The sequence below is a fragment of the Alexandromys fortis genome, unplaced genomic scaffold (assembly GCF_014885135.2).
Source record: "Alexandromys fortis isolate MF-2015 unplaced genomic scaffold, M_Fortis_MF-2015_v1.1 scaffold_29, whole genome shotgun sequence".
NCBI classification, from domain to species: Eukaryota; Metazoa; Chordata; class Mammalia; order Rodentia; family Cricetidae; genus Alexandromys; species Alexandromys fortis.
In genome coordinates this window covers 4289993-4315367 of record NW_026067891.1, presented here as the reverse complement: position 1 = coordinate 4315367, position 25375 = coordinate 4289993, and the positions used below count along the sequence as shown (strand labels likewise).

Genomic DNA, 25375 nt, shown 5'->3' with positions numbered 1-25375 from the left:
GGGGCGCAGGAATCAGGTTGGTTTTATTGACCAGATCAGACCAAGAGGCTTGGCTGAAGCTATAAGCTGCCCTCCCTGGAAACAGCCATGACTGCGCCAGCCCAGGTCAGGCATGGGGGCGCCATAAATTCTTGGACCGGTCCTGGAGCCTGACACGGTCGGCAATGAGGATGTGCTGCAGGAACCATGGCTGGGCGCGAAGCGTCTCTCCGAGGGCTCTAGAAAACATACAAACAAACAAACAAAAAACAGATCAGGACTCTGGAAAAAAGAGCAAAATTCTCCATTCTGCCATTCTGTCCTCAGGATGATAGGGAAAGAACTCTGGGAAATTCTAACATAACGGGAGTGTGGGGGCGTGGTTGGCCACACCTGCAAAATCAGTACCCAGGAGGATGGGGAAGAATAATCCCTAACAAAACAAAACAAACAAGGGGCTGGAGATACGCTCTGTGAGCAGAGTGCTTGCTTAGGTCCTAGGTTCCATTCCTAGAACCACATAAACCGGTGTGGTGGTGCACACCTGTAATCCGACCATTTGGTAGGTGAGAGAGCAACAAAACAAACAAAAAACCAGTACGCAGGAACTAATGGTCACAGACCCCTGGAAACTCCCTTGGCGGCTGCCACCCCTGCCTCCCCTTCTCCCGCTTACCTAGCGGACTCCTCTGAGATCCAGGAACGGCGGCTCAGCGACTGCTCCGGTTGGCGGGCTCGCTCCAGGTCCCGCGGAATCCGGGGCGCATAGACGGGAGGGCCAGCCCGCCAGCTCCTGCGTCGTGCCTCCCACAGCTCCTGCACCGGTGAAGGAAGCAGGAGGAGAGCGCTGCCGGCGACCCGCCCCGGGACCAGAGAGTCCGGGGAGAGCGGTCCAACGGCCCCACCCAGGGCACGGCGCCACAGGTAGGGCGAGCGGCGCAACCCCATGAGCAGACCCGAGGCGCGACCCACGGTGTGATAGCGGGGACTCGCCACGTGCTTGTACCAGGCCCCGGCGGGCAGCGGCAGCAGGAGCAGAAGCAGCAGCAGCGGCAACAGGGGCCGGTTCACAGGAGCCCCCGGCCCGGGGCACCGCACTTCTCCGTTCGGCGCCAGCGCGCTCACGTCTATGGCCCCTTGGCGGGTAGGCCAAGAACTGGGTTTATGCCAGCTGCAGTGGAATTAGGACGTCGGAGCTCAGGAGGCTGGAGGAGACTAGTCAGTCGGTGCGACTACAGTCTCTCAGTGACCACGCCCCGGCTCGCCCCCGCGGCACCTGCCACGCTCACCCAAGGGAGAGGAGGATGGAGAGTGAGAGGGAGGGAGGGAGAAGAGGGAACCCAGGCAACTAGAAGCATCTCACTGAGTAGGTCGCCAGCTGGACCGCTCTTGAGGCTCCAGGTTGGGATATCCCTGCTTACCCTTTAAGCTTTTATTTTTGTATTTTTTTAAATTGTGTGTGTACTTAAGAGCAGGTGCGATAGGAATTGGATATCCCTGGAGTGAGGTGGGCACAGTAACCAGAAGTATGCTATACCTCTTCAGAAAGGTCACCCATTAAAAATATAGCTGTTGTGGGGCTGGAGAGATGCCTCAGAGGTTAAGAGCACTGGCTGCTCTTCGAAAGGTCCTGAGTTCAATTCCCATTAACCACATGATGGCTCACAACCATCTGTAATGAGACCTGGTGCCCTCTTCTGGTGCTCATACGTGTGGGCAGAACACTGTATACAAAGTAAATAAATCTGGGAGGTGGTGGTGCATACCTTTAATCCCAGCACTTGGGGAGGCAGAAGCAGACAGATCTCAGTAAGTTCGAGGCCAACCTGGGCTACAAAGTGACAGCCAGGACTGTTATACTGTTATACAGAGAACCTTGTCTTGAAAAACAAAAACTACATGTATATACACACACACATATATATACATACATATATATGGTGTGTATATATATATATGTGCCATTGTACAGGCATGGTGTCCTGTGCCTATAATCCCAGCACTCCAGAGGCAGAAGAGTTACAAAGATTTTGAAGTCAATCTGAGACCTTAACCACGGAGCCAGAGCCATCACTCCAGGCCCCTGGTTTTGGTTTCTTGAGAGGTTCTCATGTAGCCCAGGCTAGCCTCAAATGTGCTATGTAGCTTAGAATGACTTTGAACTACTGATCCTCCTGTTTCTACCTCCAGTGCTAATATTACAGATGCATGCCACCATTCCCATCTTGAAATCTTATTTTGATCTCCAAACAAAAGGAGTGGAGGAGGAGGCTGGAGAGATGGTTCAGCAGTTAAGAGAACTGGCTGCTCTTCCGGAGCACCTAGGTGATTCTCAGCACCTACATAGTGGCTCACAACAGTCAGTAACTCTAGTGCTTCTTCTGGCCTCTTCGAGCACCAGGCATGAATGCAGCACAGAGACGCACATTCAGGACAAACACCCATACATTCATACATACATACATCATACATAGAAACACCATACATACATACAAACACCATACATACATACAAACTCATACATATATACATACAAACACACAAATACCCATACATACATACATACAAACACACATACATAAAACACCCATACATACAAACACACACACAAACACCCACACATACATACAAACACCCATACATACATACAAACACCCATACATACATATGTGCAAACACCCACCCATACATACATACATACAAACACCCATATATACATACAAACACCCATGCATACAAAATGATAAAAATTTTAAAGATTGAGTTTTAAAAAGAAAGTGGAGGAGGAACCTATTTCAGAGACAGAAGGGTCTCAGGGGTCCCAGCAGGTTCTCTAGGCCTCCCTCACTCGGAGAACTTGACTCTGGATTTGGGTGGCTTATGAGGGTGGAGAGAGGCCACAGTCTCCTCTGCCTCAGTTTCCTTTTTTTGTTTTGTTTTGTTTTGTTTTTCGAGACAGGGTTTCTCTGTGTAAGAGCCCTGGCTGTCCTGGAACTCACTTTGTTGACCAGACTGGCCTCAAACTCACTAGTTTCCTCCTTTTAAATAAGGGAATGGTTGTTGGGCGGTGGTGGCGCGCGCCTTAACCCAAGCACTCTGTAGTCGGAGGCAGGTGGATCTCCGTGAGTCCAAGACCATCCTGGTCTACAGAGGAAGTTCCAGGAAATTCAGAGCTGTTATACAGAGAAACCCTGACTTGAAAAAAAGAAAAAAGAAAAAGAAACCCTGTCTCAAAAAACAAAGAAAGAAAAACATAAAAGGACTGGTGGTGGTGACCACTTCATCTTGTATTTATAAACAAATAATGCCAGGTGTGAACAGTACATCCCTGCTACCCAAACACTTGGGAACCTGGGGCAGGAAGATGGTGCAGTCCAGGCCTGCCTGAGTCACACAGTGAGGATCTGATTTCTATCCGAGGCAGGCCAGGTCCCACACAGCCAAATTCAGACTAGTAAGACCCCGTATCTAAACAAACAAATACAAAAAGTACACACACATCTGCAAGGTGAAGGTCTTGGTACCATATCTGACACCCAGTAGGCACTCGGAGCTTGTAAGGGAGATTTTACTGTTGCTGCTTCAACAGCTCCAGGTCTGTCAAAGTGAACGCTTAAGTGAACACTTCTATGGGGTGGGCAGAGGATACGAGGGGGCGGGCTGTTTGGCGTGAGGACCTTCGGGACCAGACAAGCGTCAATGAAAGCCGCCCCCATCAACCAACGTGTTCCTATGGGAGCCCTAGTCTTGGAGAGACCGGCCTGGAGAGTGCTGTGGGCGGCGGCGAGGCACGACACAGGCCATTAAGGTCCCCAGGCGCTGTTGCTCACTTCCAAATCAGGGACCTCAGGGAAAAGCAATGGAGCAGGGAAAGTGTGGGGCGCCCCCTGGAGGTAGCCTGGGAAATGCAGCTCCATATGACCATATCAATTGTATAGCCCATCCTGAGATTGACCCCCACGTACTAGACAGGCTGAATTAGAAAGACAGAAAGTTGCCAGTGTGAACAACTTAGGGGAAGACCTTGTCTGCAATTAAAAACTTAAAAAGGGGTAGGAGGCTGGAGAGATGGCTCAGTGGTTAAGGACATTTGTTGATCTTGCAGAGGATCCAGGTTTAGTTCCCAGCACCTGCATGGCTAGCAGTTTACAACCATTTGTAACTCTGCTTCCAGGGAATGCAGCACCCTGTTCTAGCCTCCATGGGCACCAGGTATGCACGTGCTGCACATGCATACATGCAGTCAAACAGTCAGGCTGATCTCTGAGAGTTCGAGGCCAGCTTGGTCTAAAGAGCAAGTTCCAGGACAGCCAGGGCTACACAGAAAAAACCTGTCATGAAAAACAAGCAGACAAGCAAGCAAACAAACGAAAGGCTGGGGGGAGGGGCAGGAACTGACTATACGGTTCTGAGATAGAGCCCTTCTTAACATGTGCAAGTCCCTCAGTTCAATTCCGAGGAAAGAAGGGAGGATCCAGACAGACGACTCAGCAGGTAAGGTGATTGCCACCAAGTCTACCGGCTCCAGTTCAATTCCTGAGACCCACACGGTGAAAGGAGGGAGCCGGAGCCAGCTCCTGCAAGCTGTCCTCTGACTTCCACACTTGTATAATGGCACACACAGTAAGCATGCACCTACCCACAGAAATAAATAGATATAACAAGAAGGAAAAAAGAAAAAATTGACACAGTGAGTGGATGAATAACAAAAGTGAGTGGGGCACAAAAATACAGTTTACATGCCTGACTCAGTGTGCTGCTGCTTCCTGGAGCCTAAACGCCAGCCACCTCAGTCTGCGGCTGTGGTCCAAGGGAGGGAAAAGATACAAGTCAGGGTACGAGGGGAAGATAAAAGACATGGGCTCGGGGTGGGGGTGGGGTGCACAGAAGCTGAGCTGTTCAAAGGCAGAGAGAAGCAACCCAAGGTGGGGTTAGAGGAGCAGGGCATAGGATTCTCCTGAAGATTAGGGTACAGAGGGGGTCTCTGTGTCCTGCCCCCTCTTTCTGCCCAGGGCCTAGCATCATCAGGATTGCTCATCAGGAAACAAAATGCCATTCGATTAGAAAGCAAGGGGCTTGGTTTCTAATCCACTTCCATCTCTTTCAGCCAGTATTGATTTTAAATTTTTCAGATTGTAAATCTAGTTGCAAGTATTTAACATATGCACATACATGCACCACAGCGTGCACATGGAGGGCAGAGGACAACTTGCCAAGAATCGGCTCTCCCACTCATGTGGTTGGTTCTTCATGTGGGTCCTGGGGGTTGAACTCAGGTCGTGGGACATATGACTCCTGGCACTGGGGCTAGCTAGCATTTTGACTCTTTTTTTTTTTAGATTTATTTATTTATTATGTATACAACATTCTACCTCGATGTATGCCCGCACGCCACAGGAGGGCGCCAGATCTCAGTAAAGATGGTTGTGAGCCACCATATGGTTGCTGGGAATTGAACTCAGGACCTCTGGAAGACCAGCCAGTGCTTTTAACCTCTGAGCCATCTCTCCAGCCCTAGCATTTTGACTCTTTGAGGCAAATTCTTGCCTTTCCATCTTTTTTTTCCCCCTTTCCATCTTTTGCTTTCCTTTCTTTGTTTTTGTTTTGAGACAGGATTTTGCTATGGAGCTCAGGTTGGGCTAAAAAATCACTGTAACCCTCCTGAGTACTGGGATCATAAGCACACACCACCATGCCTGGACAACTGTTCTATTTTTAATGGTGGCCTTTCTGAAGAGACATAACACACCTAACATATGCCTAGTGATTGTATCAATCCTTTCATTTTTTTTTTTTTTTTTTTTTNTCCTTTCATTTTTTTTTTTTTTTTTTTTTTTTTGAGACAGGGTCTCACTATGTAGCTTTGGCTAGCCTGGAATTTGTATTATAGGCCAATGTATTATAGGCCAATCTGGTCTTAAACTTACAGAGATACACCTGCCTCTGCTTCCCAAGAGCTGGTATTAAAAGCCTGAGCCAGCACACCCAGTGTGACCGCAAAGTTCTGATCTTCCTGCCTCCATCTTCCAAATTTTGAGATTGCAAGTGTGTATGACACCACTGACTAAACCCAGGAGTGTACTAGGAAATAATTTTTACCAGTTAAACCATATTCCCATTCCCAGCCTTCAAGCCACTAAATGCTGTTTTCTGGGATGCGAGTGTTAAAATGTAAAAAAAAAAAAAAAATACATTTATTTATTTAGTAGGGTGGGGCTGGAGTAATCGTGCTCACTTGGAGGTTGGACAGCGTAGTTTAGTCTCTGCTTCCATTATATGGGACCTGAGGACCAAACTGAGCTCATTAAGCCATGTGATAATCACTGTTGCCTACTGAGCCATCGAGCTACCCTGCAGTTTTTAGGTTTTCATTTTGGTTTGGTTTGTGGTTTTTCTTTTCTTTTTTAAAAAGATTTACTTATTATGTATACAATACTCTCAGTATTCTGTCTGCATGTATGCCTGCAGGCCAGAAGAGGGCACCAGATCTCATTGCAGATGGTTGTAAGCCACCATGTGGGTGCTGGGAACTGAACTCAGGACCTCTGGAAGAGCAGGCAGTGCTCTTAACCACTGTGGCATCTCTCCAGCCCTTGGTTTGTGGTTTTTTAAGACAGGGTTTCAGTTTCTCTGTGTAACAGCTCTGGTTGTCCTGGAACTCACTTTGTGGACTAGGCTGACCTTGAATTCAGAGAGATCCTCCTGCCTCTGCCTCCTGAGTGCTGGGATTAAAGGTGTGTGCCGCCACCGCCCCTGGTTTTATTGTGTGTATGTGGGTGTTTTGTCTGCACGTATGTTTTTGTGCATGCCAGAAGAGGGTGTCAGATCCCTTTGAGGTGGAGTGTAAGCAATTGTGAGGGGCCTGACATGGATGCTGGGACCAAACTCAGGTCCTTGGAAGATCAAGTGCTCTTCCATCTCTCCAGTCCTCATGCAGTGTAATATTTACATTTCCTCTCTTCCTGAAAGCTGCGCTATTTTCCTTTGTTTTTCTATACCCTACTTTGATATTTTTCCTAGATATTCCAATAGCTGATAAACTCTCTTGCAGTATTCTTTCCTAGTCTCCAGGCACCTGAAGCGAACCATTACAGCAGCCCTACTCAAGAGACTCTGGAGCTTTCCTCAGAGAGCTGGTAGCTGCTGGCTCCAGTCTGAGCTTCCACTCAAAAAGCCTCTACAGTGTCTGTGGCTTCAACTCAGGTTGGAATCCTGTTTTCTGAACTCTGGGTCTTCCATGATGCATTTCCTAATTTTGGAGAAGCAAGTCCTGCAGGATCTCAGGGAATTCTAGCTGCCAGTGTTCTAGGTTCATAAGTGCACTGTCATTTTTATTTTTATACTTTATTCTTTTATTTAATTAACATTTCTTCGTGTCATTTTTACTTTTTCTTGGTGGTTCTGGGGTTTGAAGCCAGCGTCTTTGGCGGTAAGCAGGCAGGCATTCTACTACAAGATCTACTCCCAAATCTTTCATTTTGATTATTTAGATTTGTGTTATTTTGTGTGCACACGTGTGTGTATGGCATGCATGACACGATTTGCAAGTGGAAGCCAGAAGACAATTTGCAGGAATCAGTTCTTTTCCTTTGCCACGCAGGTCCCAGGCTGTTAGGCTTGGTGATAGTACATTCAGCTACTCGGCTATCATAGACTCCCATTCTGATTCTAGCTTCTTCTTCTTCTTCTTCTTCTTCTTCTTCTTCTTCTTTTTTTTTTTTTTTTTTTTTTTTTTCCGAGACAGGGTTTCTCTGTAGCTTTGGAGCCTCTCCTGGCACTAGCTCTTGTACACCAGGCTGGTCTCGAACTCACAGAGATCCACCTGCCTCTGCCTCCTGAGAGCCACCACCACCTGGCCACAGCAGGTGTTTTTAACTATTGAACCATCATCTCTCCAGCTCCACGTTGATTTGTATATATATGTACTGTGGGATAATGCTCTTGTACACTGTAAAGAATTGTCACTTATATTAGTTTAATAAAATGCTGATTGGCCAGCATCTAGGCAGGAAGTATAGGCAGGGCAATAAGTCTGTGTGTTGATTTGGGATTCAACAGCTGCAGGATCAGGCAGGACAGAAACTTCCACCTACAAATTCAGAGTTCTTGTTTTAAAAAGAAAAAAGGAGGAAATGCTGTGGGATAATGCTCTTGTACACTGACTGCAAAGAATCATTGCTTGTTTTAGTTTAATAAAATGCTGATTAGCTAGTAGCCTGGCAGGAAATATAGGCAGGGAGACCAGACTAAGAGAGTTCTGGGAGGAGGAAAGGTAGAGTCAGTCACAAGCCAGATGAAGAGAAAGTAAGATGAGACTGCCTCACTGTGAAAAGGTACCAAGTCATGTGGCTAAACATAGACAAGAATTATGGGCTAATTTAAGTTGTAAGAGCTAGTTAATAATAAACCTGAGCTAATAGGCCAAACAGTTTATAATTAATATAAGGCTCTGTGTGTTTCTTTGGGACTGAACAGCTGTAGGAATGGGTGGGACAGAAACTTATGTCTATATGTATGTCCAGGAGTGTGTGGTTAGAGGATAACTTGCAGGAGTTGGTTCTCTCCATTATCCTATGATAGCGGTGCTGGCACTTCAGAAGACATCCAGTAACACTTCTTGTCTTTTAAAAAAATACTTATTTTTACTTTATGTTTGTAAGTGTTTTCCCTGCATGTATGTGTGTGCACTATGTCCATGTCTGGTGCCTGCAGAGGTCAGAAGCCAGAAGCACACCTTTAAACCCAGTACTTGAGGCAGTGGCAGGCAGATCTCTGTGAGTTCAAAGCTGGCCTGGTCTACATAACAAGTTCCAGCGCTGTGACACAGAAAATCCCTGTCTTGAGAAAATGAAAAAAGAAAATGAGGTGGACAGACAGACAGACAGTCTGTTGACCCTGACTGGCCTCACTGCCTTTGCCCTCAATGAAGGAGAAAAGAGCATGTGTACACCTAGAAGTAGATTTGATTCTTTACAGACTCAGTGATTAAATTCAGCTCTTTAGGCTTGTCCTACAAATGCTTTTACCTGCTCAGCCATTGCACCAGCCCCACACCCAGAATTTTACATGGATCTAGAGATCAAACTTGGGTTCTCATATTTGCAGTGTCTTAGGCACTGTTCTACTGCTGTGAAGAGACACCGTGACCATGGCAACATTTAATTGGTTACTATTTATCATTTAAGAGGTTATTCCATTGTCATCATGGTGGGGAGCATCACACAGCAAGCACTCTAGGACTGGTCTAGTTCCTAACCCTCCAAGAGAGCTTTCTTATTGTCTGCGATATTCTAGTCTCATGCCACAGGCCTAGTGTCTTTCCTGTGAACATCCAATGGAGTTCTTCCTGCTTCCTTTGACTCTCTCAGTTTGTCTGGTAGTTTAGCTTCTCTTTTGAAGCAGGTTTCTCTATATAGCCCTGGTTGTCCTGGAGCTTACTATGTAGCCGAGGCTTACCTTGATCTTACAGAGCTCTGTCTGCCTCTGATCCTAAGTACTGGGGTTAAAGTCATATGCTACTCATTTGTCTCTTGTTGTTGTTGTTATTTGTTTTTTGAGACAGAGTTTCTCTATGGAGCCCTACCTGTCCTGGAACTCACTCTGTAAACCAGAGCCTCCAACTCAGAGACCCGCCTGCCTCTACCTTCCCTCCCAAGGGCTGGAATTAAAGGCATGTGCCACTATGCCTGGCATTCATTTGTCTTTTATTCTCGCCTCATGAATCTGTGAGGCTAAATATCTGCACGCAGCTCCCGTCTTACCTGTCACACAGCAGGCTGCATGACCATCGAGGCCTGCGCGTGCTGACTGTTCTACTGTCGCAGCGCCGCAGCTATCGATCTACAGCTTCTTTGTACTAGCGACTCAGCCAGCCCCACTAAAAGTAGGTAAGAAAAGACCCCCGTAGAGAAGTCTTTTACTGAATCTAGAGGCAACACCAGGAGGGGCAGCAAAGGAAAGCGTCCACGACCCACGAACAGAGCTGGGACAGCCAGCCTGTTTACACGCCAGAGAAGAGTGTTTGCACCAATCACAGCCTTGCCTCTTCAGTCACAGTAGTCCCCCTGCTGGACCGTCGTGGGAAATTCCCCCATTCTGGCTGCGATGATTACAGGGTCATCTAGAATTCAAGGTTCGTGACTAAAAAAAAAAAAAAAAATCTGGGGCTTGCTTGAGGTTGTGATAACCAACTTTGACGCTGCATTGTCTTCTCAAGGGAGGTCTAAGGTTCAAACTGGTGGCGGGTGGGTAGTGTGGCTGGATGTTTTACTATCAGTCCCTTTGTTGGAAGTAGCAAAAGCTGCCAATTAAGGAGTCACATTGTCCCATCCTTCAGGCTTCACTTATTTTCAGAAATAGGAACAACATAATACTTATTATCAGAATCTAAAGAGCTTCCCATTAACATTCAATTGTTATTTTAACAGAATTTTTTCATCTTTTAAAATTTATTTTTATAGTCAGTCAGTGGTGGCACAAGTCTCAGGAGGCAGAGGCAGGCAGATTTCTGAATTTGAGGCCAGCCTGGTCTACAGAGTGAGTTCCAGGACAGCCAGGGCTTCACAGAGAAATTCTGTCTCAGAAAAAATAAAATAAAAACTAAATAAAATGGGTTAATTTTTATTTTACATGGATGTGTGTTTTGTCTTCATCTATGCCCGTGTATCACATGTGTGTCTGGTGCCCTCAAAGAGCAGGAAACCAGAAGAGGATAGTAAATCCCCTGGAATTGAAGTTACAGATAGTTGTGAGCCTTCATGTGGACCTCTACAAGAACAGCCCCCCATTTGAACAGATTTTTTTTTTTTTTTTTTTTTTTTTACAGGGTTTCTTTGTAACTTTGGAGCCTGTCCTGAAACTAGCTCTTATAGACCAGGCTGGCCTCGAACTCACAGAGATCCGCCTTCCTCTGCCTCCCAAGTGCTGGGATTAAAGGTGTGTGCCACCACCGTCAGGCTGATTTCCTTTCTTTCTTTCTTTCTTTCTTTCTTTCTTTCTTTCTTTCTTTTCTTTTCTTTTCTTTCTCTCTCTCTTTTTTTTAGACAGTGTCTCACCATGTAGCATTGGCTGCACTGGAACTCTTTATGTAGACCAGGCTGATCTCAAACTCAGAGGTCTGCCTGCCTCTGCCTATGAGTGCTGGGATTAAAGGTGTGTACCACCCAATCATTTTAACAGATTTTTTTTTTTTTTTTTGGTTTTTCGAGACAGGGTTTCTCTGTGGCTTTGGAGCCTGTCCTGGAACTAGCTCTGTAGACCAGGCTGGTCTGGAACTCACAGAGATCCGCCTGCCTCTGCCTCCGGAGTGCTGGGATTAAAGGCGTGCGCCACCATCGCCCGGCCAGACTTTTGTTTTTTTGAGACATGGTTTTTCTGTGTAGCCTTGGCTGTTCTGGAACTCACTCTGTAGATCAGGCTGGCCTCTAACTCAGAGATCTGCCTGTCCCTGCCTCTGGAGTGCTGGGATTAAAGGCATGCACCACCACGGACAGGCTTCATTTCAATAGATTTTAACAATACTTAACATCTGTCCAGTTGCCCAGGAGTAGCAAATCCCCCTCGTTTGTCTGAAGATGGAAATCGTATGTAGCCCGGTTCACTTAATTGGTATAGTGACTATTAGTGTCCTGTGCGTGCACATTCACTATGTTCCCTTAAAAAAGGTGGGCTTTGCCGGGCGGTGGTGGCGCACGCCTTTAATCCCAGCACTCGGGAGGCAGAAGCAGGCGGATCTCTGGGAGTTCGAGACCAGCCTGTCTGTCTCTCTTTCTTTGCCTCTCTCCCGTCTTCTGCCACTCCTGTCCCCAGAGGCTGGTCTCCTCTCTTCCCTCCCTCCCTTTCCCATTCCCTTCCCCCAATAAAAAACCCCTTCACCTGAGCTCTGTCGCGTGGCATATTTCTCTTTCTCGCCATTTTTAAAATTGTAACAGTGACCCCAGTTTTACAAATGAGGAAGTTATAGGCTTCAGTAGACTGATCAAGCTCAAGTACATAAATACCAGAATTGGGGTTTCCAGTCCACAGCTCTGGGTTTTTTTAAATTTTTCAAGACAAGGTCCTTGCTGTACTGGAAGTAGCTCTTTTAGACCAGGCTGGCCTTGAACTCCTGGAGATCCACCTGCCTCTGCCTCCCAAGTGCTGGGATTAAAGGCGTGCGCCACCACCGCCCAGCACCATACATCTGATTCTAGCTATGGGCAAGCACACACACACACACACACACACACCACCTCCCATACACAAAATGCTACAACATGCTGCCTCTTTCTGGAAGGGCACAGATTTGCACCCATTTTATTTCATCAGAAAGAGAGACCTCACACCAGTTGCAGAGACTTGAAGCCTAACGTTCACTACTAGCCATTCATGAAGCTCTTGGTGCTTCCCTGTTCCAGGTACTATGCCAGGCTGGGTGTGTCCTACACCAAAAGAACACGAGGTCCCTTCTCTAGCAGGACTGGGTGCGAATTCCTGGATGATTTCTTTCCTGATAAGGATTTGCAGCTTGTTAGAGCATTGTCAGAAGCTTATGTTCCAGGCTATAGAAAGTAGGGTCCTGAAAAGGTTGTTGGATCTATTCATTACTAGCTTAACTATATATATATATATATATATTATATATATATAGAGAGAGAGAGTGCTAGGAATGGAACCCAGAGCCTCATGCATAGTAAGTCTCCAGTTAAATTTGAATTGCAGATATGACTATAACACGTCCAAGTACGTCCCATCAGTTTTTGTGTGATACTTAGCTTCTGTTCGTAGTTTATCGGAAATATTGGATTCCCTGAGCTTCCTTCGGCGTCTCTAGAACTAGGGCCGTGAGAAAGAGAAGAGACCCCCGCGTCGGAATGACCAGGACGATTCTACGAGTCACAGGATAGAATGCCTGGAGCACAACCCGCTCTGCTCCTAACCGAGCCCGGGAGGAAGTCGCAGTGCGTACTTCCGCCAGGCGGGGCGGTTGCCTGGAGGGGCAGTGACGTTGACGGAAAGGGCGGTTCTGTCGGGAGCCAGGCCGCGCCGTGCCGCGCCGGCCGGGAGGGGGCCGGAGCCCGGCCATGGCGGCGGCGGCTGGCGCCGAGGGGCGGCGCGCGGCTCTGGAGGCGGTGGCAGCGCCCGAGCGGGGCGGCGGGAGCTGCGTGCTGTGCTGCGGCGACCTGGAGGCTACGGCGCTGGGCCGCTGCGATCACCCGGTGTGCTACCGGTGCTCTACCAAGATGCGGGTGCTGTGCGAGCAGCGCTACTGCGCCGTGTGCCGCGAGGAGCTGCGCCAGGTGCGCCAGCGGGGCACGCGACGGGGAGCGGAGCGGAGAGGGCGGGCTCCTGATGGCTTTGCCTGCTCGGTGTTCGGCCGCGGCCTGGCCGCGCCCGCTGTCGCCGGAGGCCCGGTGGTCGGTCCGAGCGGCATGCGATTGCCGGGCCTCCTGGGACTGGGGAAGCCAGAGGCGTCTGGGCCGGGGGAGGAGGAGCGATGCCTGTGGGAACTCGAAGCCTGTGACCCTCCGCGGGAAGGGCAGGGTCAGGTCGAAAGCTCTCTTGGTCTGTGAGTGTTCATGTTTTCGGGATCGTCACTAAGGTAGAGGAGACAGCCAGGGGGAACCTCCAGGGACTGTCTATCCTGGAAGCTGACTGTTCTGTAAAAAAGGATTAAACTGGACATTTCCAGAGTAGTCGGGCTTCTGGGCCCCACTGGTGACCCTTAGCTCCTGAGAGTGGGGGTGATGCCAGAACTTGATTCCCAGGTGCTTGGCGGTCCACAACGTTAGGAAGTTTTCCTCCTTCTTACTAGTTCTAGTTTTGGGGGTTCCTTCCTAAGTGGAGGGAAGGAGATGCTTATTGTCTAGACTTGGAAACCCCTGAAGGGGTCAGAGGGCGCATGGAGTGTTCCCCCACACTCCCGCAATGCCAGCTGTTGGTGAGCAGTGTCCAGCTGGACTCCTTTGGTTTGCTGCCTTTAGAGATCTGTTTACTTCCAGCATTGTGAAATTACCTTGGTTGGTTCATGGAAGGCTTTGGCCAGTGGCCTTTGCCATGGAATCTCGCTTTCCTGTTCTTAGAAGTAATGCAGAGATAGAATAATGCTAAGAATATTCTCTCTCCCTCTCCCTCTCCCTCTCCCTCTCCCTCTCCCTCTCCCTCTCCCTCTCCCTCTCCCTCTCCCTCTTTGGTTTCTTGAGACAGGATTTCTTTGTATAGCTTTGACTATTCTAGAACTAGTTCTGTACACCAGGCTGGCCTCAAATTAGAGATTGACCTGCCTCTGCCTCCCTAGTTCTGGGATTTAAGGCATGTACTACTACCACCCGGCCTCTCCTTCAGTTTCTGCCTTCAAATTTTTGACTTGAGTTCTGCCCTGGTTCTTTTTTGAGACAGGGTCTCACTATGTAGTCCTGGCTGGCCTGGAACTTGTTGTGTTGACTGTGTTTGGCCTCTAAACCAGAGATTTACCTATGTCTGCCTCCTGAGTGCTGAGATTAAAGACAGTGCACCACCATGTCCCACATGTTTTTCTGTTTTGTTTCAAGACAGGATCTCACTACGTAGCTCTGGCTATCCTGGAACTCACCTGTATAGGCCAGGTTAGCCTTGAACTCAGAGATCCACCTGCCTCTGCCTCCTGAGTGCTGGGATTAAGAGTTGTGCCACTATGGCCTGGCTTTTCTTTCTTAATATTTATGTTAAAGGAGTCAGCTGAAACCTGGCGCATTCCTTAAGCATCTGCCTATGTCAGATGGGGAAGAACAAATGGAAGAACTCGGTCTGTAACGTGGTGGAAAGAACCTTACCTTTCTGGGTGAGATCTGGGGTTCAGAAACATTCCAGGAAGCCTTTGGCTGGTGACCTACCCAGAGGTCCTTGCTTTGCTGGCCAGTCGTGCATCATATACTGATGGAAAGTCAAAACACTGGGTTTTTCCAGCCGCCTTTAGCTTCCTTCTAGGAAGGAAGACGTTTCGGGGGTCTTTACATTTATAGTCCTAGCCCGGCTTTGATTTTCACTCAGGAAGTTAGTGAACACATACATGTGTCAGCTGTAGCCAGTGTCTGCCCTCCCTCGTTCCTTGTGGGCCCCACACCCTCTAAGCTCTGTGGCGGGGGCTGTTGACATGAGCTGTCAGCTTGCCCTGGCTGGGGTGTGGCTTGGCACTGGGTGCCCTTGGCCAAGCCTGGGCTTCCTCGTGGGTTTGCACCACCATGCTGGGCAACAAGAGTTCTTGGGGAGTTGGGTGAGGTGATATTGTCCAGCTCAGTCTCTTCATTCATCCCGCAGCTTCTTCACCTGTAACCTTGTAGCTTCCTTGTCCCTGGGTTCTGCATTACCTTGAGTATGAGTATGGTATGTGTGTTCCTACCCAGAATCCCACAGTGACTCTTAGTTCCTGAACCCTGCCCTTGGCTTCCCTTAATGTGAATAAATGAAATCAGGAGGGATGTGTGTAAGATGTTGTATGGAGCCTTTAGTCCCTGCGCTTGAGAGGCAGAAACAGGCGGACTTCCGAGTTTGAGGCCAGCCAGAGCGACACAGAGAAACCCTGTCATGTGGAACTAGCCAGCTTCCTTTGTTGGATGATCTACCTTGACCTTCTTTGTACAGACTTTGGAGTGGCGTTCAAGTATAGCAGAGAGACAGTGCACAACTTTGAAGCTGCGTCTGGTGCAGAACCAGGGCAGTCCTGACTTCAACACAGCAGCTTCGGTGGCCTGACATCTGGTGTGAGGCTGTGGAGGTAGTGGACAAAACTGATTCAACGCTGGGTGGTGGAGAGCCTTGTGCTCAGTCTTTAGCACTGGGGAGAGAGACCAGCACATCCTGGTGATTAAGCCCTTGGGAGTTTCTTGTGTTCCTCTGGGCACATCTCTCAAGAGCCATTTTCTTTATCCGGTTGCTTGTCACATCTCTGGACAGGCCACACCTCCACCCACAAGCGGGGGAAGTGGGAGGGGAATGTTGAAGGCTTTCCCAGGGTTGCTGCAAGGCCCAGGTCAGCAAGCTCTGTACCTGATGACTCATGGGTATTTTTCTGTTGTGAATGCGTTGTCTGCCATCTGTGATCCCTCCCACTCTCCCTTCCTTTCTTTGGACAGTCTCACTGTATACACAGGCTGGCCTGGAACTCATAAAGATCCATCTGTCTCTGCCTCCTGAGTACTGAGATTAAATGTCTGTTCCACTATGCCTAGGGATCCTGGTCTTTCCAAAAGTTATCCCTGCCTCTATTACCAGTTGGACTCCCACCAGGAGATCTAACATCCATTTCTGTCATTGGTGAGCACCACACATGAACATGGTGCACAAACATACATGCAGGCAAATATACACATAAAATAATTTTTTAATTAAAAGATGTATTTTTCTTTTATGTGTATGTGTGCATGTTATTCCAGAAGAAAATGTTGAATCCTCTGGAACTGGAGTTACTGTAAGCTTCTATGTGGGTGCTATGAACTGAACCCAAGTTCTCTGGAAAAGAAGCAAACTCTCTTAACCACTGAACCATCTTTCCAGTCCCGCCCGTCCCATTACACACACCTCCCCCCTCCCCCCCTTGATGCATGGTGTCTCACCTGTCTTTTTACCTGTTTTTTTTTTTTTTTTTTTTTCTGGGATGGGTTTCCAGACAGGATTTCTTTGTATGTCCTAGAACTCACTCTGTAGACCAGGCTGGCCTCAAACTTACAGAGATCCACCTACCTCTGCCTCCCAAGTGCTGGGATTAAAGGCGTGTGCCCCCACCGCCCAGCTTTACCTTCTCTTTACCTAACACTCCTTGCATGCTGGAAGTTATAGGAGGAGCAAGGTCCTCTGGCAGCCACTACCTGAGCAAGCTTCCCACCCCGTCAGTCTCCCCTGGAACTGGGCTGTCAATCCCACATGGCTGATTCCAGAGGTCCTTGCCTGACCTCTGGACCCTATGCTGCCCAGCCCAGGGCTCCTCAGAGTAACCCAGCCTCACACCCAGACCTGACCTGGCCTAAGCTTCCTCCTCAGATCATGACCCTTTTCCTAGGACTCTTCTCTCCCTAACACCTTGGTTTTGTCTCCTTTGCCCCTGCCTAGCCTCACAGGGATGTCCACAGGAAGGGAGGGTCTTGCTGCTGGGGATGCCCCAAGATAACCTGCTCTTCTGTCGCCCACTGGGGCAGTCTAGATGGACAGTCTTGGTCTCTCTGCCTGGAAAAGGGCAGGTTTTGTTCACCTAGAGCTCCGGGCCTGTTGGCATCAGACCCAACACACCCAGCCTTTGGCCTGCCCTGCCCATGAACCTTTTCCTATGCCTTTTCCTGTACTTCCGTTCCCTTCTTGAACCAGCCCTGTGTCTCCTTCCCTACCTCTCAGCCTGACCCAGGTGTATGTAGATTAGATTTACCTCCACCAGACTGGTATGCCTGGGCCTTGATGGCCCTGTTTCTGCTTGGCAGATCCACACCCCATTCCTATGCAGACTTGGCTCAGTGGCCCCTTGACATCACTTCTGCCTGCAGTTGATAATCATGTTTCTTGGTTCTTAGCCTCGGTGGGACAAGGTAAAGCAGGTCTCTGGTTCCCCTGCACTCTCATCCCAGCCCTCTGGTTGCCAGCCAGGCCCTTCATAAGAACTCTGTCTGGCTTCTGGTCATACTCATTACAGGATGTGTGCTATCTCCCTGCCTCTCCTCTGGGCACCTCGGGCTGTTCACAGAGATGTGCTGTGGGTGAGCAACAAGCCAGCATGTGTAGGGCATGAACGCACAAGACGAGAGGTGGCTAGCACAGGTGAGTGCTCTGCTCAGCATGTCTTGGCACCAGCTGCCCAACAGAGGTGTTCAAGGGGCTGTGCCCATAGCCCCAAGGTAGATCAACTTCTTCCATGATAGTCTGAGATGCCACGCAGAGTAGATCCAAGTACACAGCTGAGAGAGGTCCCGGAGCTGGTAGCAGTGTCGGGGGCGTCCCTGGCGCTGCTTCCTTTAGGGAAGGAAGTTGATCCTCCGCTACGTCTGTTGGGCTTGGATGCTTTTTGGCAGCTTCAGGGAGTTTCCTCAGACTGCTCTTCTGCCCGCCTTGGAGGAGCTAAAAGGGAGTATGGCTGTGCCTGGTGCGTTTGCTTGTGTTGAGGAGCTTTCAAGCTGTTCCTACCAGCACTCTGCATGGTTCATGGCCCTGAGCTCCTCTTCTTATTTGTTTGTTTTTGAGACAGGGTTTCTCTGTAGCCCTGACCATCCTTGATCTCACTCTGTAGACCAGGCTAGCCTTGAACTCACAGAGATCCACCTGCCTCTGCCTCCCAAATGCTTCCAGGGGACAGGAAAGCTGCATTATGGAGGGGGCAGCACAGCCATGTAAGGAATCCCCACTGTGAGCCTTCCTTGGTTTGCCTTTAGGAGGGCACGGCTGTGACCGCCATTTAAGCATCATCTGTAACGTGGTACATGCCTATAAATTTGGAAACTTTAAAAGCTGAGGTAGTATTGGTTTTTGTTTATTTTTCAAGACAGGGTTTCTCTGTGTTATAGCCCTGGCTGCCCTGGAACTTGCTTTGTAGACCACGCTAGCCTCTCTAACTTTCAAGAGATTCACTTGCCCCTGCCTTCCAAGCACTGGGATTAAAGGCGGGTGCTGCCACCACCCAGCTTTTTTTTTTTAAACTACTTATTAAGACACTGTCTAAATAAATAAAAGTCTAGATGGTCTTAAACCAGGTAGGTGATACACTCCTATAATCCTAGTGCTTGGTAGGTGGAGGCAGGGAGAGTCTGGGAATTCAGAGCCAACTATGGCAACACAGCATGTTTCTGGCAAACCTGGTTTCTATAAAACCCTGTCTAAAAAAAAAAAACCTAAAGATGATAGTTGGGGGTATAGCTGCATCCAAGGTACTGCCTACTTGTATCCAGCCTTACCAGCTATGACAGTGAGGTTTGTTAGGCCTCTGCTGACTTGTTCCCACCCCTAACTGGGTGTGGCTAGATCATGGAGGTTCCCTTGACTCCAGACAAGGGCTAGATTCTTGTCTTTTCCAAGTATGTCATGACAAAGTGGAGCTGGCCTCTCCCCCAGCTCCTCCAGAGAACCAGCTTTAGACGTTTTGCTGCTTGGGGCCCTATGTGTGGGCCATGTGTGTGAGTGGACCCACTTTGCCCCGTCACTCCTGAGCTGCCCTAACTCTTGTATATTTTGGCTCAAAATCCCCTCCTGGGCTAAGCCTAGCCGTAACAGGTGACCTTGCTGTGACCTTTCCCAGCAGGGATGTACTGAAAAGGCTGAGCTGAAGCCTGTGACCAATGCCAGATGGGGGCCATGGCAGAGAGGCACCTGGCAAGGCCTTGAGTCAGAGAGGTGTGATAAGGAGGGTCCCTGTGGTTGGCACTGTAAGTCACCACGTGGAGGAGCTTCATGGAGGAGATGGAGCCTTGGGGTCAGTTGGGGGAGGGGGCATGCAGGGGAAGGCTTCAGTGTCCAGATCCCTCTCCCAGGCACTTGGTGTACCCGCTAGGCCCCTTCTCCAGTGGCTGCAGTATGTGTATGGCTCATGCCTGGACTTAGGCAGCCTACACAAGCAGAAGCATGGGGCTCTGACAGGAGTGGTCAGGTCCAGGTGCCAGTCTTGTGAGAGCCCTTTTCTCCTGTGGCATCATGGACACGGTAGCCAGGTGTTGGTCAGCTGACAGCTCCCACATAACTTTTGCTATTTCCGTAATTGTTCTCTAGGGTGCATGCCCTCCAACCCCACACCACCCAGTGGAAGTTCAGTACTCTGCTCTCCTCCGGGCCTTTACAGTGGCTACCAGGCCTACAGAAAGCATGGCTGCCTCCTGGTGGAGAGCCTAGATATCACATCTGTCCTCTAGTTCTTGTATGCTGCTTCCAGTGAGAGGAGCCTAGGCTATCTGTGGAACCAGCGGCTGCTACCCACTTATTACTGTGAGGGCTCCTCTTCTGTCTCTGCTTGGTCCTTGGCCATCCCATCCAGTTCCTGCTCACCACTCTATCTCTCCAGGTTGTCTTTGGGAAGAAGCTTCCTGCCTTTGCCATGATCCCCATCCACCAGCTCCAGCACGAGAAGAAATACGACATCTATTTTGCAGATGGAAAGGTGTTTGCATTGTACAGGTGAGGGGTCCTCAGCTTGAGGGGCGGCAGCTACCTTGCATCTGTATGACCCCTCAGAATCAAGAATGGGGAGTACTTGGTGCTAGTGATCTCAGGCCCATCTTGCAAGACAAGGAGCTCGTTGCTCTCTACCAGGGTGGCAATGGAAAAGGGGGTTGTGTTAGCTGTTTTAGCCTTTTGAGGGACACAAGAGTATGCAAACAGATATTTAACTTAGGGTCCCCAAAACTCCAAAAAAGGCTAGTTAGAACCACAGACTTGGATCCTGTGTCCTGTGAGCACAGTCATTGTCTCCCTGGGTGGGGGCCTGGCATGCGGCTCTGTTCTGGACAGTAACACTTAGAGCCCAGCACGGTGGGTGGCTCTGTTGTCTCCCCAGGCAGCTGTTGCAGCATGAATGCCCACGGTGCCCCCACCTGCCATCCTTTGGCCTCTTCGGAGACTTGGAGCAGCACATGCGGAAGCAACATGAGCTCTTCTGCTGCAAGTTGTGCCTCAAGCACCTCAAGGTGTGCCCTGAGGATGAGGGGGCTGCCCTGGGGAATCCCCAGAAACTCCCAGGCCCCTTCAGAGCCTTAGGTTGCTTATGAATGAGCAAGAAGGTGCCCCCAGTGGCTGCAAGAATCCTCCAGCCTTCAGTTGGCTCTAGGGCAAAGCTGATACTATCAGGGTCCTCTCATTGTCCATGATGCTCCACTGTGAGACTTGGGAGCCCCAACCCTGTGTCTAGCCTTGTGTTTTCTGCAGATCTTCACCTATGAGCGCAAGTGGTACTCACGCAAGGACCTGGCTCGTCACCGCATGCAGGGTGACCCTGATGATACATCCCATCGGGGACATCCACTCTGTAAGTTCTGTGATGAGCGTTACCTGGACAACGATGAGCTGCTCAAGCACTTGCGCCGTGACCACTACTTCTGCCATTTCTGTGACTCTGATGGGGCCCAGGATTACTATAGGTGGGTGAGCCAGGGCTGCTGCAGGGGGTGGAGCCTGGAAGTCTTATAGGTGGGCAGGACCTGGGATGCTGCAGGGAAGGTAGTGGTGGTGCTCCTAGGACTTTTCTGGGAGTTACCCGTTGTGCAGTAGATGATCTGGCTTCTGCTGACTCTGTCTGACAGTGATTATGCATACCTGCGTGAACACTTCCGGGAGAAGCACTTTCTGTGTGAGGAGGGCCGCTGCAGCACTGAACAGTTCACCCATGCCTTCCGCACTGAGATAGACCTCAAGGCTCATAAAACAGCTTGCCACAGCCGCAGCCGGGCTGAGGCACGCCAGAACCGGCAGATTGACCTTCAATTTAGCTTTGCACCACGGCATTCACGCCGGAGTGAGGGTGAGCTAAGTGCCTATAGGTTCAGCTAGGCTTAGTTGCTGGGGCCTTCTGTGAGTCCTTGCTTCCCAGACCTCAGATCCAGGTCTCAGTTAGACCCCTGCTCAACTGAGACACACTGGAGGCACCCACTCAGCCTGTCTGAGCACCTAAACCTAGTGAGAATTCGTTCCTTTCCTGTCCACTTACACTCCTCTCCTGTGTTTTGCATCTTTGGCTCTGGAATCCCTAGGCTACTTCTCTGCCTCAGGAGACTATCACTGAGGCCCATTCTGTATTTCCCATCTCCTAAGGTAGGGACTAGGCCTGTCCTTGCACTAACTGGGCACCAGTTTCTAAAGGTCTTGGCGGGTTTGGATTCTGCAGTGTCTGGCCTATCGTTGCAGATAATAAGTTTTGGGGGTGGGGAAGCCTCTGCCATCCAGACAGGAGCATGGCCATCAGTATGGTCTGGACAGCAGTTTTTTGGTCCTGCTGCTCTGTTAATCTGGGACAATGACAAGCTATGTACTGACCACAGGAGTCGTCAGTGGTGAGGACTACGAGGAGGTGGACAGGTACAACCGCCAGGGCCGAGCTGGCCGGGCCAGCGGGCGTGGAGCCCAGCAGAACCGCCGGGGAAGCTGGAGGTACAAGAGGTGGGAGGATTTGCATACCACTGACATTCTCCTGGCACCACCTCCACATGGTGGCAGCTGCCAGCATTCAAGCTGGGAATAGGCATGAGGTCAGTGGGCTCCAGCCAGAGTTCCTGGGGTCCTGAGGGTGGCAACAATGTCTGCTCAGCAAGTAGAATGTTCTTTCTTCTTTATCTATTGCTAGCCAGAGACAGCAGAATCTAGGGGGGTGGGGGATGGCACTCAGAAGCAGGGTGCAGTTGTGTCAGGAAGTACCTGTGAAGCAACGATGTGCCCAGGCTACAGCAGAGATTGAGCCCAGACACTGCCTGTCTGAGGCTATGCCTTTGGGTCTTGCCCAGTCTGATGTCTTCCCCAACCCCTGCTCCGTCCTAGGGAAGAAGAAGACCGAGAAGTGGCAGCTGCTATCCGGGCCTCCGTGGCTGCTCAACAGCAAGAGGATACTCATAGGGCTGAGGACCGGGAAGAGGGTAGCAGGCCCAAGAAAGAGGATGCAGCAGCCAGAGGGTCTGAGGAGCCCCGTGGCTCCCGGCGCCTGCCTCGGACTCAGGGTGAAGGCACAGGTAACAGCAACCCACCTGGGCGGGAAAAGCTGCCAGCTCCTAGTCAACATCTCATCTTCCCCAAGCCTGTTCTCACAGACTTCCCTGAACTCATTTCATGTCTGCAGGCTCCAAGGAAGCCTCAACAAACGGTCCTGTAAGCCAAGAAGCCTTCCCAACCACAGGCCCAGGACCAGTGGCTGCCCCCTCAAAGTATGTTTGGGAATTGGGAAGGAGGGTGTGGTGTCTATGATAGACAGGACAGATTTGACCAAGTCCTGCTAATGAACCACTGACCAGTTCTCCCTTCCCTGGATCCAGCACCCTCCCACCACCTAACCCCAAGCTCAAGGATGAAGACTTCCCCAGTCTCTGTGCCTCCACTTCCTCCTGCACAGCGGTTACCCCAGGCTCTGTGGGCCTGGCACTGGCTTATCCTGGTCCTCCCAGGGGCAAAAACACCTTCCAGGAAGAGGACTTCCCTGCCTTGGTTTCCTCGGCACCCAAGCCCAGCAGTGCCCCCTCTAGCCTCATCTCAGCTTGGAACAGCAGCTGCAGCAAGAAAGGGAACCCACCTACACCAGGGGCCCAGGCTGTAATTGGTGGCAGCCAGCCTCCCCGGAAGGCAGGGAAGGGGAGCAGGGGTGGCCGGAAGGGTGGCCCAGCCCCAGTAGATGAGGAGGAGGGTGGTGGCCTCACTGTGCAGGAGCTTCGGAGTGTGCCCACTACAGTGGCTGTTTCTTCTTTGCTGGCACCAACTGCCAACCAGAGTTCTACCAAGGTTGGCAAGAAGAAGAAGGTGGGCTCTGAGAAGACTGGTGCTGCGTCATCCCCACTGCTGCCCCCTGATCACATCCCAAAGCCCTCTGGGGCTGAGCAGGCCCCTGACTCCTCTCTAAGCAAAGCTGAAGTGCCAGTAACCATTGTCAATGGACATTCGGAGGGGCCAGCCCTGGCCCGGAGCACCCCAAAGGAGCCTCCAGGGCTTCCACGGCCTCTGGGTCCCCTCCCCTGCCCCATACCACAGGAGGACTTCCCAGCACTTGGAGGCCCTTGTCCACCCAGGATGCCCCCTCCCCCAGGTATGTGTTCCTCGGGTTTCTGAGAAGTGCTAGCGTCCTAGGGTCAGGCAGGAGGTCAGCCCACGGTGGGAATGTGTGGTGGACTCCCGGTTCTCCCGTAGAGGAAACTTGTGTGCTGCTGTGTCCACTCTGGATGCAGGAGCCACCCTGAGCTGCCACAGCTAACTACTTCTTAGTGCTTTGTAGGGCAGGGAGTTCCCTACAGTGGTGAGTCCCCCACATAGGGTTCTGGTCCTGAACCTGCTACAGGGCTGGGCACTCAGAAAAACTGGACCAGTTGGGACCACGTTGAGGTTCTTGTCACCCTGCAGGCTTTAACACCATGTTGCTTTTGAAGAGTACACCGTCTCCACCCCCACTCCCACCAGGCCTGGTGCCTCCCTTCAGCAAGCCTCCCCCTGGCTTCTCCAGTTTCCTGCCTAGTTCCCACTCAGCCTGTATTCCCAGTCCCACCACCACCACCATGAAAGCGTAAGTGGGGTGGGCTCCCTGACCTTCTGACCTTCTGCCACTGGTCACTGGGTACTCATGGGAGGGTGCAACCTAAGTCACCCTAAATGCTCAAGCCTCCTCATCTGACCTCAGACCCCGGCTAACACCCACGCCACGAGCCTACTTAGTTCCTGAGAACTTCCGGGAGAGGAACCTACAGCTCATCCAGTCCATCAAGGACTTTCTGCAGAGTGAGGCCTGCTTCAGCAAGTTTAAGAGCCATTCAGGGGAGTTCAGACAGGTGAGGTGAGAGCAATTGGGAGGCTGGCCTGTCTTTGCCCAGGGTGAAAATGACTGGCTGTGGCTCTCTGGGTGGCAGGGAATGATCTCTGCGGTTCAGTACTACAAAAGCTGCCGGGACCTGCTTGGGGAGAACTTCCAAAAGATCTTCAGTGAGCTGCTGGCGCTCCTACCAGACATAGCCAAACAACAGGAGTTGCTGTCCGCACACACTGACTTCTGCAGTCGTGAGAAGCCTCCCAGCTCCAAGCCTAAGAAGAACAAGAAGAATGTGTGGCAGACCAGCACCCAACAGCTGGGCCTGGACTGCTGCGTGTGCCCCACCTGCCAGCAGGTACTGGCACACGGTGACATCAGCAGCCACCAGGCACTGCACGCTGCCCGGGACGATGACTTCCCCTCCCTTCAAGCCATTGCCAGGATCATTACGTAGCTCCTGCTGGTGAGGGCAAGAGCTGTCACACCCTAGCGCCTCCTTCCTCTTCCCAGCTGCCAGGCAGCTAGGCTGGGCCCTGGGAAGGCTGAGGCTCAGGCCGCCTGGTTATCCAGGCCTGCCAGGAGGGCATCAGGGAAGGTCTACCCTGTGCACCATCACTTAAGTTCTGTCCCCTGCTTGGAAGAGAGCCAATCTTGGTTTGTATTGGGATTTTGGAATGTGCCAGGGGAGGGAAGGACTGGGATGTTGGGACCTGAACCTGTGGTCATAGCTAGATGTCTCAGTGGCCTGAAGAGCCCTCCTGAGTCGAGCCCACAGCTGACAGCTTCGGGTGTACTGGTGCTGGAGTCAGAGTCAGTGTGCTGTGTAGACAATTGGCTGTTTCAGAGAGAATGTTCCAGATTAAACCACACACAAAATTGTGCTACTTGAAGTTCAATCTTTTTATGAGACAAGTTAAACTAAGATCTCAAATTGCCTCTGACATTTTATAAAAGACAGTTTATCTTCAAATAAATTTATTTTACAGTACTGCA

At 50.4% G+C, this 25375-nt stretch overlaps 2 protein-coding genes across 5 annotated transcripts; one reads left to right on the top strand and one right to left on the bottom strand.

The window, feature by feature from the left end:
• Nucleotides 1–12: 12 nt before the first annotated feature.
• Nucleotides 13–13042, bottom strand: Npw (neuropeptide W). Its single transcript, XM_050136057.1, has 3 exons — nucleotides 12897–13042; nucleotides 656–1150; nucleotides 13–218 (listed from the first exon to the last, which is right to left on the bottom strand). Exons 1-3 carry the CDS (start codon nucleotides 13040–13042, stop codon nucleotides 107–109), a joined length of 753 nt encoding a protein of 250 aa, XP_049992014.1. The 3' UTR covers nucleotides 13–106.
• Nucleotides 12982–25375, top strand: Znf598 (zinc finger protein 598, E3 ubiquitin ligase). Of its 4 annotated transcripts, none has more exons than XM_050132714.1 (12): nucleotides 12982–13256; nucleotides 19961–20073; nucleotides 20453–20582; nucleotides 20821–21032; nucleotides 21195–21412; nucleotides 21930–22038; nucleotides 22423–22610; nucleotides 22718–22802; nucleotides 22911–23671; nucleotides 23983–24142; nucleotides 24257–24404; nucleotides 24483–25375. In XM_050132714.1, exons 1-12 carry the CDS (start codon nucleotides 13041–13043, stop codon nucleotides 24834–24836), a joined length of 2694 nt encoding a protein of 897 aa, XP_049988671.1. In that variant the 5' UTR covers nucleotides 12982–13040; the 3' UTR covers nucleotides 24837–25375. The 4 variants fall into 4 exon arrangements, with proteins under 4 accessions (XP_049988671.1, XP_049988619.1, XP_049988716.1 ...); XM_050132662.1 differs by having other exon boundaries at nucleotides 21930–22047; XM_050132759.1 differs by lacking the exon at nucleotides 12982–13256 and adding an exon at nucleotides 14137–14776 and having other exon boundaries at nucleotides 21930–22047.

Excerpts from the sequence above, each read along its gene's own strand:
- Npw (XM_050136057.1), bottom strand. The coding sequence starts at position 13,042 with ATGGCCGGGCTCCGGCCCCCTCCCGGCCGGCGCGGCACGGCGCGGCCT. Across the intron at positions 1,151-12,896 it reads GCGACTTCCTCCCGGGCTCG|CTGGCATAAACCCAGTTCTT; the intron begins GTTAGGAGCAGA and ends ATTCCACTGCAG. Across the intron at positions 219-655 it reads ATCTCAGAGGAGTCCGCTAG|AGCCCTCGGAGAGACGCTTC; the intron begins GTAAGCGGGAGA and ends TATGTTTTCTAG.
- Znf598 (XM_050132662.1), top strand. The coding sequence starts at position 13,041 with ATGGCGGCGGCGGCTGGCGCCGAGGGGCGGCGCGCGGCTCTGGAGGCG. Across the intron at positions 13,257-19,960 it reads GCCGCGAGGAGCTGCGCCAG|GTTGTCTTTGGGAAGAAGCT; the intron begins GTGCGCCAGCGG and ends CTATCTCTCCAG. Across the intron at positions 20,583-20,820 it reads TGTGCCTCAAGCACCTCAAG|ATCTTCACCTATGAGCGCAA; the intron begins GTGTGCCCTGAG and ends TGTTTTCTGCAG.